General features: G+C 63.9%; 1 protein-coding gene and 1 long non-coding RNA gene across 7 annotated transcripts; one reads left to right on the top strand and one right to left on the bottom strand.

The window, feature by feature from the left end:
• Nucleotides 1-1284: 1284 nt before the first annotated feature.
• Nucleotides 1285-6731, bottom strand: LOC134145939 (uncharacterized). 6 transcript variants are annotated; one of them, XR_009959727.1, is made up of 6 exons: nucleotides 5645-5718; nucleotides 4426-4552; nucleotides 3845-4017; nucleotides 3072-3146; nucleotides 2019-2198; nucleotides 1285-1659 (listed from the first exon to the last, which is right to left on the bottom strand). It is a non-coding gene; the product is annotated as an uncharacterized LOC134145939 (long non-coding RNA). The 6 variants fall into 6 exon arrangements; XR_009959730.1 differs by lacking the exons at nucleotides 3072-3146; nucleotides 5645-5718 and adding an exon at nucleotides 6135-6731 and having other exon boundaries at nucleotides 2019-2201; XR_009959728.1 differs by lacking the exon at nucleotides 3072-3146 and having other exon boundaries at nucleotides 2051-2201.
• Nucleotides 5990-10469, top strand: LOC134145937 (uncharacterized). The gene is made up of 2 exons (XM_062585974.1): nucleotides 5990-8338; nucleotides 9023-10469. Exons 1-2 carry the CDS (start codon nucleotides 7473-7475, stop codon nucleotides 9150-9152), a joined length of 996 nt encoding a protein of 331 aa, XP_062441958.1. The 5' UTR covers nucleotides 5990-7472; the 3' UTR covers nucleotides 9153-10469.
• The last annotated feature ends 218 nt before the right edge of the window (nucleotides 10470-10687 follow it).

The following is a 10687-nucleotide window of genomic DNA, read 5'->3' on the forward strand; positions in this document are numbered from 1 at the left end:
CCAAAACACAAACAAAGGGCCTCGGGGGCACACCATCAGGCACCTCACAGGGCTCAGCGCGGCTGACGGCACGGCGCCCGCAGGCTCTCCCCCTCCCCACAGGCGCTCCCAGCTCCAGGCACGCAGGGAGCAGCCCGGCGCCCTCACGCAGTGGCCCTGGAGGGGCCCTGGCTGCCCCCACCACGATGGGGATCGCCCCCCGCCCAGAGTCCCGAGGGTCCAGGCCACGCAAGGGCGATTCCCCACGGCCCCGTCAACGGCACCGAGTTCCCCGGGAACCGCAGGCGCTCCGAAGCGCAAGGGGCTCGGCCGCCGGCTGCCGGCCCCAGGCGCAACGCGTAACCCTCGCCCCCCGGGCATCGTCCTCATGGCAAAGGCACAGCCAGAACCACAGGCACGAGCGCAAAGAATTAAAGCAACCGTTTATTGTTTTGCCGTGCAGAAACACCACCCGGGAGCGAGCCTGCCACCGAGCTGGACGCCGGCACGCTTTCCCTTACCTTGTGACACCCAAAGAGTCATCACCGGCGTCCGTCCGTCGGGGAAGGGTCAGCTCCCGCTGCCGCCCTTGACGCGGCAGGTGTCCGAGTAGCCGACGACCTACCCCTTCCGCTTTCGCCTTCAGGGAGAGCACTCAGCTCTGAGAACGGAGAGGACGACGCCTGAGCTCGCCTGTCTGCGCGCTTCTGCCCTGCGCCAGGCTAGAGCCCTGCAGGACGCTCGTTGCCCAGCGCTCGGCTCGCCCGTCCCATCGTCGGTCTCGGTGGCACGGGCCTGGGCCGCACGAAGCCCAGCCCCGAGGTCTGCGCGCAGAGCCGAACGCTGGGTGCAGGGGAAGGTTACAAACCCAAAGGAGGGCGGGCTGGACGAGGAGACGGGGAACGGAAGCGGACGGATCCGCACAGCACGGACAGCCCTCGCCACGCTCCGAGCCCGCTCGCCTGCCGGGCTGCTCGCCTGTTTGCCTACAGCTCCGGGGCGTCCGCAAGAGCCGGAGCGCACGCACAGGCCCAGGCTGGAGAGGAGCCTTGTGTTCCGTCACGGCATTTGACTATTCCTCGTGCGCTAGCCCCTTTCAGATGCTTAACCCCAAACGCTCTCAGCCCTTAACAACTTCAGTACCCTAGGCACCTGGTTCGTCCACGCTCTCAAACCCTCCTTGCTCTTTCCTGTCCTGTTTGAAACTCTCCCAGACCGCCCCCACCCTCAGACCACTGTCCTGCAAACAAATCAAGCCACCGAGGTCACTGGGAGATTCTCAGTTCAGTGCTCCTCCCTCCCCTCCCCTCCCCTCCCCTCCCTCCCCAAGCTTTCGCTATAGCTCCCTAAGCTGGGCAGAACGCAGATCCTCCCTTAAGCACCCCCATAAGCGGTTTTTATTCCCAAGTCGCTCTTACGACATGAGGCAGCAAAGCAAGGCAAAGACACGTGGGGTCGCAGCTTACCCATGTAGCCGCAACAAAGTCTTATTTTAGGCCTCGCTGCTTCTTCCAGGTGAGCAGACCAAAACACTGCTCCAAGCAGGCACCTAAGGCTTCACACAGACCTGGTGGCTCTGCTAGCAACAGCAGCGCCATAGCGACCGGGCCACCGGTTGTGGGGTTTGTTAGACGCTGAGCTAGGCGACCCGTCCTTCAACTGAGACTAGAAGCAGGTGTGCTGTGAGAAACAGAACAAGAACGCAGAATATGAGCCAAGCAGATAACCGTGGTGTCTGCTTGTGAGAAAATTGTATCAAGGGACATAACCAATCGCTTTAGTAGCTGGAGCGCGTGCTTGTCGCTGTATACCCAATCACTGCGCTGTGTGTGTCGCGTGCACAACTCGTGCTTACTGTATCGATAGATATATTTTGCCTTCTGATATGGATAGACGTCTTCTGATCAGAACCTATCAGGAGTCCGTGCAATCAATCCCTTCAACCGGTCACTATCCCCCTATCCCCCCCCCCCCCCCCCCCCCCCCACCGCCGGCCCCCGCCCCCCGCCTCCTCTGCTGGTCCGTGAACTGCAGCTTACTACTCCACGGTTCAGGTACGGACGCTGCCAACCTTCCTACTGTCAAAGGCTCCTCGTCAGCACCAGGCAGAGAACTCGCCAAGACCGGCATTCGGATTCTCCCGGCTGCTCTCGGCGCGTCACCTGCCGAGGTCGGAGGGCGGCAGCCTGTAGTTCTTCACGACAGCCCGTCGTCGCTCCCTGCTGTTCAGAATGCCGAGGATTAACGCAATTTAGAAACACAAAAATACTACCGCCGTACAGCGTAAAGCCGAGCTAAAGTTTCCGCAACCTCTCTGCGTCCGACAGAACGAGCCACGCGCATCAGCGCCTACAGCTCGAGGCCGGCGACCCCTCCCGGGCGACGTTCTTCCGGCAGGCTCCCTCCCCGAGCGCCTCGGCCTTGCCTAAGGGTCTCCCTTGGGACATTACAACTTAGCCAGCCAGCACCTGTCGATGCAGGCACCGTAAAATCCATCACCCTACAAAAGTACGGAGCAAAGCAAAGCTCTGCAGAAAATCGTAAGAATCCAAAGGTGCTTCTAAGCACAAAAGCAGCTCTAACGCAAACACGCGCGCACTCGCGCACGCACGCAAGGTAAACGAGAACGCGCAACCCGCAGGTACCGCTTCCCCCAGCCCTGCTCTGGGAGCTACGACGACACTCGGGTTTGCTGCGAAAGGGAAGTTAGACTAAGTAGCCGCTAGAGATTAATCCGTCAGAAACCTTCTGTCTGCATTTTTTGGCGCAACTGTGCTCTGCCCCTCGGTCAATGCAGACACGCGCAACATCCCCTTCCTTTAACACCTGCACAGTAACCCCCTCCTCGTTAAGGTTAGTGCTCATCGTGCCGCTCGGACAGATGATCCCCTGCTGTCTAGTCCTATGCCTGGCGTTACCGCTTTAGAGGGACCTGAGCGCGTCGGACCGCCTCTGTGCTGTCAAGGGGAGAAGTATCGCAGACAGTTACAGCCCAGGGCGCTGCTAAACGGTCTTTCTCACAGCCAGAGAATTTGCGTTCCGGCCCCAAAGGGGACGCGAGGACGGTGCCGTTGGCACCCGCTTTCCCTTACCGCTCTTTTCTGACGGTGCTGCTCCCACAGAGTCACCAGATGCGGAAAGCATTACTGGAAAAGGCTCGCCTTGTCCTAGGAATTTGCGGGCAGGAGATGCTAATTCATTCCACGAGGCTTTAACGTCTCCTCCACCTACGGTCTTCCTCCTCCCCCAGATACCATTGCCAGGCAACTAACTGCGGGTTGCGCCAACTGAGCCCTCCAAAAACGACCTCTTTGTTTTACAGGGCGCGCGCTTTCCCTCTCTCTCTCCCTCTCCCGTAACTCTGGCCGCTTGACCATCGTTCCCCGAAGATAACAATTTGCTGCCCTGCAGCTTTTAAAACAGGATGTTTTGTAGACATACAAAGTCACGCACCCAGAAATACACGTACGGAGCAGACTCGTTTGTGAGCTGCACAGGCCTCCCGTTACACGTTGGTGACCTATTATTCCGATCGCTCTTAACGGCGATCCTGCCTAGTCGGGAGGAACGGGTTTTCCTTTGGGGGAGACGGGGACAGCTCTCAGCCGGTCCCGGTTGATTTTATTACTTCAGCTTGCTTACATTTTCCTGGTCTCTTCTACTTCGGCCGCGCCAATTAATCTCAAAAGCATCACGTCTTTCCCCTTCTATCTACGCGCGTACGATAACAAAACAAAATAGAAACGACCAAAGCAAAACTAAGGCAGATGCCGCTAGCGATACCCACGGGGTAGGAACGGCTTGCTTGGGCCTCAGCGCTGCCTCCGGGAGGCCGAAATAACTAACAGTCACTGTCGAGAGTTACCTTGACTTGCCCGTGGCGGAACACCTGCTGCTACCGTGGCAGCTGCTGGGGATACCGAGGGTCCGCTGCGTTTCTGCCTCCTCGTTTCAACCCCGTCCCTTAGGTATTAATCCCCTACATGCCGCTCGTCCGGCTTCCCTCTCCGTCAGCATTTGCTGTCGTTGGTTCCAGCTCTGTAACAAAGGGAGAAACTGGCATTTTGCTGGCAATGAAAGGCTTAGATTTACGCGCGTTCTTTTTCTCTTTACTGTGTTCCTGTTTTTTTTTCTCCCTCCCCTCCCCCCCGAAAGGAAAGGGCTTAATACAGCACTTTGTATCACACAGTACAGGGTAAACTGTTTGGAAACGCTGCATACAGCCAACAGGGCTAGGTTATTAGACAGGCAGGCGCATCACCTGACACCTACCTACGCCGCCTTCCGTGAAACCTTGTTTTTATTCCGCTTCGGTATTATCGTTACTGCTCCGCATCCTTTCTCAAAGCCTTGCACGCACGCGCTTAACCGAGAATTCTCTCGGCCCTTAACTACACGGAAGGGCGACAGCACTTGATGTGCCGGTCTCTCTTTCAGACCTATTACCTTCTCGATACAGCTCCCGGACTCCCGTTGCGCTCGGATGCTCGCCTCACAGGTGGCGACCAAAGCGAACGGCTGGGTCGCTGGGTCTAGCCGCTTCTCTTGGAGATGCCCCCTTCCGGGGACTACCCTGCCAGACAGACCGAGAAGGCTGATGAGGCCACGAGGGTACCGGGTTTTAGACACTACTTCCCCGAGGCCCCGAGGGTGACAGACGCAACCGCTTCTCTTCACGTTACTCACAGCCACGTTCATCTATTACTTAGGGCAAAACCGGTTCTACTTTAAGAGGGGACTGTTGTTCGCTTAAACTTTGCAGAGAGTCCATAACCTGCTACGCATCCTCTCTAGTCCCTTCTGCTTTCGCAATGCCGGTGGTAAGGAAAGGCTGCTATTAATAGCACCCATTCCCCCGCAGGCCGGGGTAAGCCATTTCTCTGCTCTGAGGAGGTGCCTGAAAAAAGCCAGGCTCTCTTCTGTAGCATCCCTGGGGCTTCCCAGGGCCCATCAGTGCTCTCTTAGGCTTTTCCCGAGCCTTTTATTTTACTAGGCGACTCCTTAGCCTGCAGTTTCATGTTAACGCTCCCCTGAAGCATTGCGCACAGCGCAGTTATCCCAGACCAGCCGCATCTTGCGCCTACAGAGAGTTCCGAGAGGCGGCTCAGGCGAAGAGAGAGAAAAAATCGGTTTGGCAGCTGTGCCGTCACCCGTCAACGTTTCTCAGGCTGTGCCTGGCTGCGGGGGGGGGGGGGGCGCCTCTCAGGGCATCTGGGAGCCTCTTTCTTCTACCCATCCGCCCGCTTGTCCGGCCACGCTTCTCAAGCGAATGACTTGGGGCTGCGCTCACCGCGCCCGACCCGAGTTCTCCCTCGGCCGGTTTGGCGCAGAGGGTTCAAGCCTCCCGGGACTCAGCAGCGCTCCGGGGCCCGCCTGCGGCCCCGCTCCTCCGGGCTGCGTCCCGAGCAGCTGGGCAGGAGCCGGGGCCCTAAAGGCGACACGTGGCGGGGGGGAGGGGGGGGTCGGACCCGCGCTGCGGCACACGCGGCGCCGCGCAGACCCCGCTCCCGGCGGGGCGGGGCCGAGCCGGGCCCCAGCCCCCGCCGCCCCGAGCCCCGCACCGCCGCCTCCGCGCAGCCACGGCCTCACCGAGCAGGCGGCAGCCCGACACCCGCGGCCACCCGAAGGGGCGCGCTCGCCTCACGGGCACCCCCCGCTCCTCCACCTCAGGCAGCCTCAGCCCGCCGCCGCCGCCGCGCGAAAGCTCCCTCCCTGCTCGCCGCCATGCTGCTCCCCGGCGCCGCGCATGCGCCGCCCGCCAACCGGGCGCAGCCGCAGCAGCGGCCCGGCGGTCGAGCACCGCGCATGCGCCGGCTGCGGCCGCGGCCGCGGCGGGAGGGGCGGCGGGAGCGGGGAGGAGGCGAGAGCCGGGGCGGCGCTCTCGCGGCTCCCGCGTGCGAGCCGCAGGGCGCCGCGGCCCCGCGGGGCTCGCCCCGAGCGGCGAGCGCCCCGAGGCTGCTCTGCCCGTGCCCGAGAAACCGACGGGCATCAGCGAGCAGGCTCCGGGGCCGCCCCGGTGCGAGAGTAGCGCGGAGCAGCTCCGGGGCGGCACTGGCCGTCCCCGCGACCCCAGGGAGCAGCGATAAGGAGAAGCGCCCTGCGCTACCGGTCCATGAGCACCGGGAAGGCGCGAGGAGCCGGGCCCGTGCGCTTACCTACGGCCGAAAGAGCGGAGAGGCGCGCCAGTGCGCGCGTGTGCTGCCGGCGGTATTCTCCGCACGCGGGGGAGGCCGGGGGGGGGGGCTGCAGCGCTGGCTTTTGGACACGCGAGAACAGCAGAGCGCGGGGCGGGAGGCAGTGCGCATGCGCGGCCCCGTTTCGCGTGCAGTATCGCAATGCGGACAGGCGAGGGCAGCAGAGAGCGGGGCGGGCAGGAGTGCGCATGCGCGGCCCCGTCTACGGGTGCAGTACCGCAATGCGGACAGGCGAGGGCAGCAGAGAGCGGGGCGGGAGGCAGTGCGCATGCGCGTCCCCCTTTCGGTTGCAGTACCGCAATGCGGACAGGCGAGGGCAGTAGTGAGCGGGGCCGAAGGTAGTGCGCATGCGCGGCCCCGTCTCGGGTGCAGTACCGCAACGCGGACAGGCGAGGGCAGCAGTGAGCGGGGCGGGAGGCAGTGCGCATGCGCGGCCCCCCTTCGGTTGCAGTACCGCAATGCGGACAGGCGAGGGCAGCAGTGAGCGGGGCGGGAGGCAGTGCGCATGCGCGTCCCCCTTTCGGGTGCAGTACCGCAATGCGGACAGGCGAGAGCAGCAGTGAGCGGGGCGGGAGGCAGTGCGCATGCGCGGCCCCCTTTCGGGTGCAGTACCGCAATGCGGACAGGCGAGGGCAGCAGAGAGCGGAGCGGCAGGCAGTGCGCATGCGCGGCCCCCTTTCGGGTGCAGTACCGCAATGCGGACAGGCGAGGGCAGTAGTGAGCGGGGCCGAAGGGAGTGCGCATGCGCGGCCCCGTCTACGGGTGCAGTACCGCAATGCGGACAGGCGAGGGCAGCAGAGAGCGGGGCGGGAGGCAGTGCGCATGCGCGGCCCCCTTTCGGGTGCAGTACCGCAATGCGGACAGGCGAGGGCAGCAGAGAGCGGAGCGGCAGGCAGTGCGCATGCGCGGCGCCGTTTCGGGTTCACTCCAGCACTCTCGAAACGGGGGGACGATAACGAGCACTGCAGCGGGCAGGGCGTAGGCGCTTTCCCGCCTCAGGTGCGCGCCTGCTTTTTTTCGACCCTCGAGGGCAGTGGTGAGCGCGGCGGAACGCAGTGCGCGGGCGCCTGCCATATCTGTTGCAATACCGCTTTATCGACAGGCGAGGGCAGCAGTGAGTACGGCGGAACGCAGTGCGCATGCGCTGCCCCGCAGTAACGAGCGCCTGAGTAATATGGCCGCGCGGCAGCGCAGCGGCGAAAGAACTACCGCTGCCGGCGTGCCGCGCGGCACGAAGATGGCGCACCGGAAGCCCAGTGTCGGAAGACTACCGCTCCCGGCGTGCCGCGCGGCACGAAGATGGCGCACCGGAAGCCCAGTGTCGGAAGACTACCGCTCCCGGCGTGCCGCGCGGCTGCCGCGCAACGCTCCAATAACTTTGGCCCTATGGCCGGCCCGTCCCGCGCCGTCCCCCAATACCCTCCGGCGCTCCCGCGACCGGACCCGCGGCAGTTCCGACACCGCCTCCGCCCCTTCCCCGCAATCCTGCCTATGGCTTCCCCTCAGCTCCCTCCTCCCGGTCGCACACGCGATCCCCAGCTGGCCCAAGACGCCCCCTTCTTGCGCCCCCCCCCCCACCCCCCGCGCGCACCCCCTTTCTCCCCGCCCTCCGCAGCCCCGGCGCACCCCCGCCCTCCCGCAGCCCCGGTGCGCCGCTCTTCCACCCCCCCCCCCCCGGCCAGCGCGCACCGCTTGTGCCCGCCCCGCACGTTCCCATCCGCGGGGGCACGCGCCGGACCCGCGGCGCGGACCGACCCCCCTGACACCCCTCACCTCCTCCGCGCTGCAGCCGCCCTGCCGCTTCCAGCGGGTGCAGCTCCGCACCCCAGTTCCCAGCTCCCGGACCGGCCCCGGCGCCAGCTCGCCCCAAACGCTGCTCCGCTCCTGGCCAGGGCCCGCCATCGCCATCGCCAGCAGCCCCCCCCCGGCCCCCCCCGGACCGCCTCCCAGCCCCGGCTCCCGCAGCCGCAGCCTGTCGGCAAGGGGGCGGCAGCAACGGCCCTCAGCCCCGGCGGGGACGGCGGGGGCTCCCAGGGCACCAGAGGCACCCCCGCTCCCGGGAGCGGCTCCCTGAAAGCTCAAGGGAGAGCCTTGGAGCGCACGGGGAGCAAAAGGGAGCGCTCGGGGCACAAGGGAACCGAGCGGGACCTGCGGGGGCCACAAAGGTAGAGAAAAGGCGACGACAGAGCAAACGGAACGGTTCTGGGGGCACCGAAAGGCAGGAGGAGGGCCCTGGGGCGCACCCGCAAAACTCTGCGGCAGACGACAAAGCTAAACGGAGAACTCTGGCGCGGGCCGCAAAGCGAACGCAGGGCCCCGAGGCACACGGGGGCCTTGGGGGCAGCCCAAACCGTGAACTGAAGGCTCCTGAGGGTACCAGAGGGCAAACGCGGGGCTCTGGGGCAAACCAAAACACAAACAAAGGGCCTCGGGGGCACACCATCAGGCACCTCACAGGGCTCAGCGCGGCTGACGGCACGGCGCCCGCAGGCTCTCCCCCTCCCCACAGGCGCTCCCAGCTCCAGGCACGCAGGGAGCAGCCCGGCGCCCTCACGCAGTGGCCCTGGAGGGGCCCTGGCTGCCCCCACCACGATGGGGATCGCCCCCCGCCCAGAGTCCCGAGGGTCCAGGCCACGCAAGGGCGATTCCCCACGGCCCCGTCAACGGCACCGAGTTCCCCGGGAACCGCAGGCGCTCCGAAGCGCAAGGGGCTCGGCCGCCGGCTGCCGGCCCCAGGCGCAACGCGTAACCCTCGCCCCCCGGGCATCGTCCTCATGGCAAAGGCACAGCCAGAACCACAGGCACGAGCGCAAAGAATTAAAGCAACCGTTTATTGTTTTGCCGTGCAGAAACACCACCCGGGAGCGAGCCTGCCACCGAGCTGGACGCCGGCACGCTTTCCCTTACCTTGTGACACCCAAAGAGTCATCACCGGCGTCCGTCCGTCGGGGAAGGGTCAGCTCCCGCTGCCGCCCTTGACGCGGCAGGTGTCCGAGTAGCCGACGACCTACCCCTTCCGCTTTCGCCTTCAGGGAGAGCACTCAGCTCTGAGAACGGAGAGGACGACGCCTGAGCTCGCCTGTCTGCGCGCTTCTGCCCTGCGCCAGGCTAGAGCCCTGCAGGACGCTCGTTGCCCAGCGCTCGGCTCGCCCGTCCCATCGTCGGTCTCGGTGGCACGGGCCTGGGCCGCACGAAGCCCAGCCCCGAGGTCTGCGCGCAGAGCCGAACGCTGGGTGCAGGGGAAGGTTACAAACCCAAAGGAGGGCGGGCTGGACGAGGAGACGGGGAACGGAAGCGGACGGATCCGCACAGCACGGACAGCCCTCGCCACGCTCCGAGCCCGCTCGCCTGCCGGGCTGCTCGCCTGTTTGCCTACAGCTCCGGGGCGTCCGCAAGAGCCGGAGCGCACGCACAGGCCCAGGCTGGAGAGGAGCCTTGTGTTCCGTCACGGCATTTGACTATTCCTCGTGCGCTAGCCCCTTTCAGATGCTTAACCCCAAACGCTCTCAGCCCTTAACAACTTCAGTACCCTAGGCACCTGGTTCGTCCACGCTCTCAAACCCTCCTTGCTCTTTCCTGTCCTGTTTGAAACTCTCCCAGACCGCCCCCACCCTCAGACCACTGTCCTGCAAACAAATCAAGCCACCGAGGTCACTGGGAGATTCTCAGTTCAGTGCTCCTCCCTCCCCTCCCCTCCCCTCCCCTCCCTCCCCAAGCTTTCGCTATAGCTCCCTAAGCTGGGCAGAACGCAGATCCTCCCTTAAGCACCCCCATAAGCGGTTTTTATTCCCAAGTCGCTCTTACGACATGAGGCAGCAAAGCAAGGCAAAGACACGTGGGGTCGCAGCTTACCCATGTAGCCGCAACAAAGTCTTATTTTAGGCCTCGCTGCTTCTTCCAGGTGAGCAGACCAAAACACTGCTCCAAGCAGGCACCTAAGGCTTCACACAGACCTGGTGGCTCTGCTAGCAACAGCAGCGCCATAGCGACCGGGCCACCGGTTGTGGGGTTTGTTAGACGCTGAGCTAGGCGACCCGTCCTTCAACTGAGACTAGAAGCAGGTGTGCTGTGAGAAACAGAACAAGAACGCAGAATATGAGCCAAGCAGATAACCGTGGTGTCTGCTTGTGAGAAAATTGTATCAAGGGACATAACCAATCGCTTTAGTAGCTGGAGCGCGTGCTTGTCGCTGTATACCCAATCACTGCGCTGTGTGTGTCGCGTGCACAACTCGTGCTTACTGTATCGATAGATATATTTTGCCTTCTGATATGGATAGACGTCTTCTGATCAGAACCTATCAGGAGTCCGTGCAATCAATCCCTTCAACCGGTCACTATCCCCCTATCCCCCCCCCCCCCCCCCCCCCCGCCGGCCCCCGCCCCCCGCCTCCTCTGCTGGTCCGTGAACTGCAGCTTACTACTCCACGGTTCAGGTACGGACGCTGCCAACCTTCCTACTGTCAAAGGCTCCTCGTCAGCACCAGGCAGAGAACTCGCCAAGACCGGCATTCG

The sequence above is a fragment of the Rhea pennata genome, chromosome 12 (genome assembly GCF_028389875.1).
Source record: "Rhea pennata isolate bPtePen1 chromosome 12, bPtePen1.pri, whole genome shotgun sequence".
Classification (NCBI taxonomy): domain Eukaryota; kingdom Metazoa; phylum Chordata; class Aves; order Rheiformes; family Rheidae; genus Rhea; species Rhea pennata.

What these genes read in the sequence shown, in the direction of transcription:
- LOC134145937 (XM_062585974.1), top strand. Translation starts at nt 7,473, where the DNA reads ATGGCGCACCGGAAGCCCAGTGTCGGAAGACTACCGCTCCCGGCGTGC. An exon ending in GACCTGCGGGGGCCACAAAG is followed by an intron (nt 8,339 to 9,022) that starts GTAGAGAAAAGG and finishes TTTGCCGTGCAG; the next exon opens with AAACACCACCCGGGAGCGAG.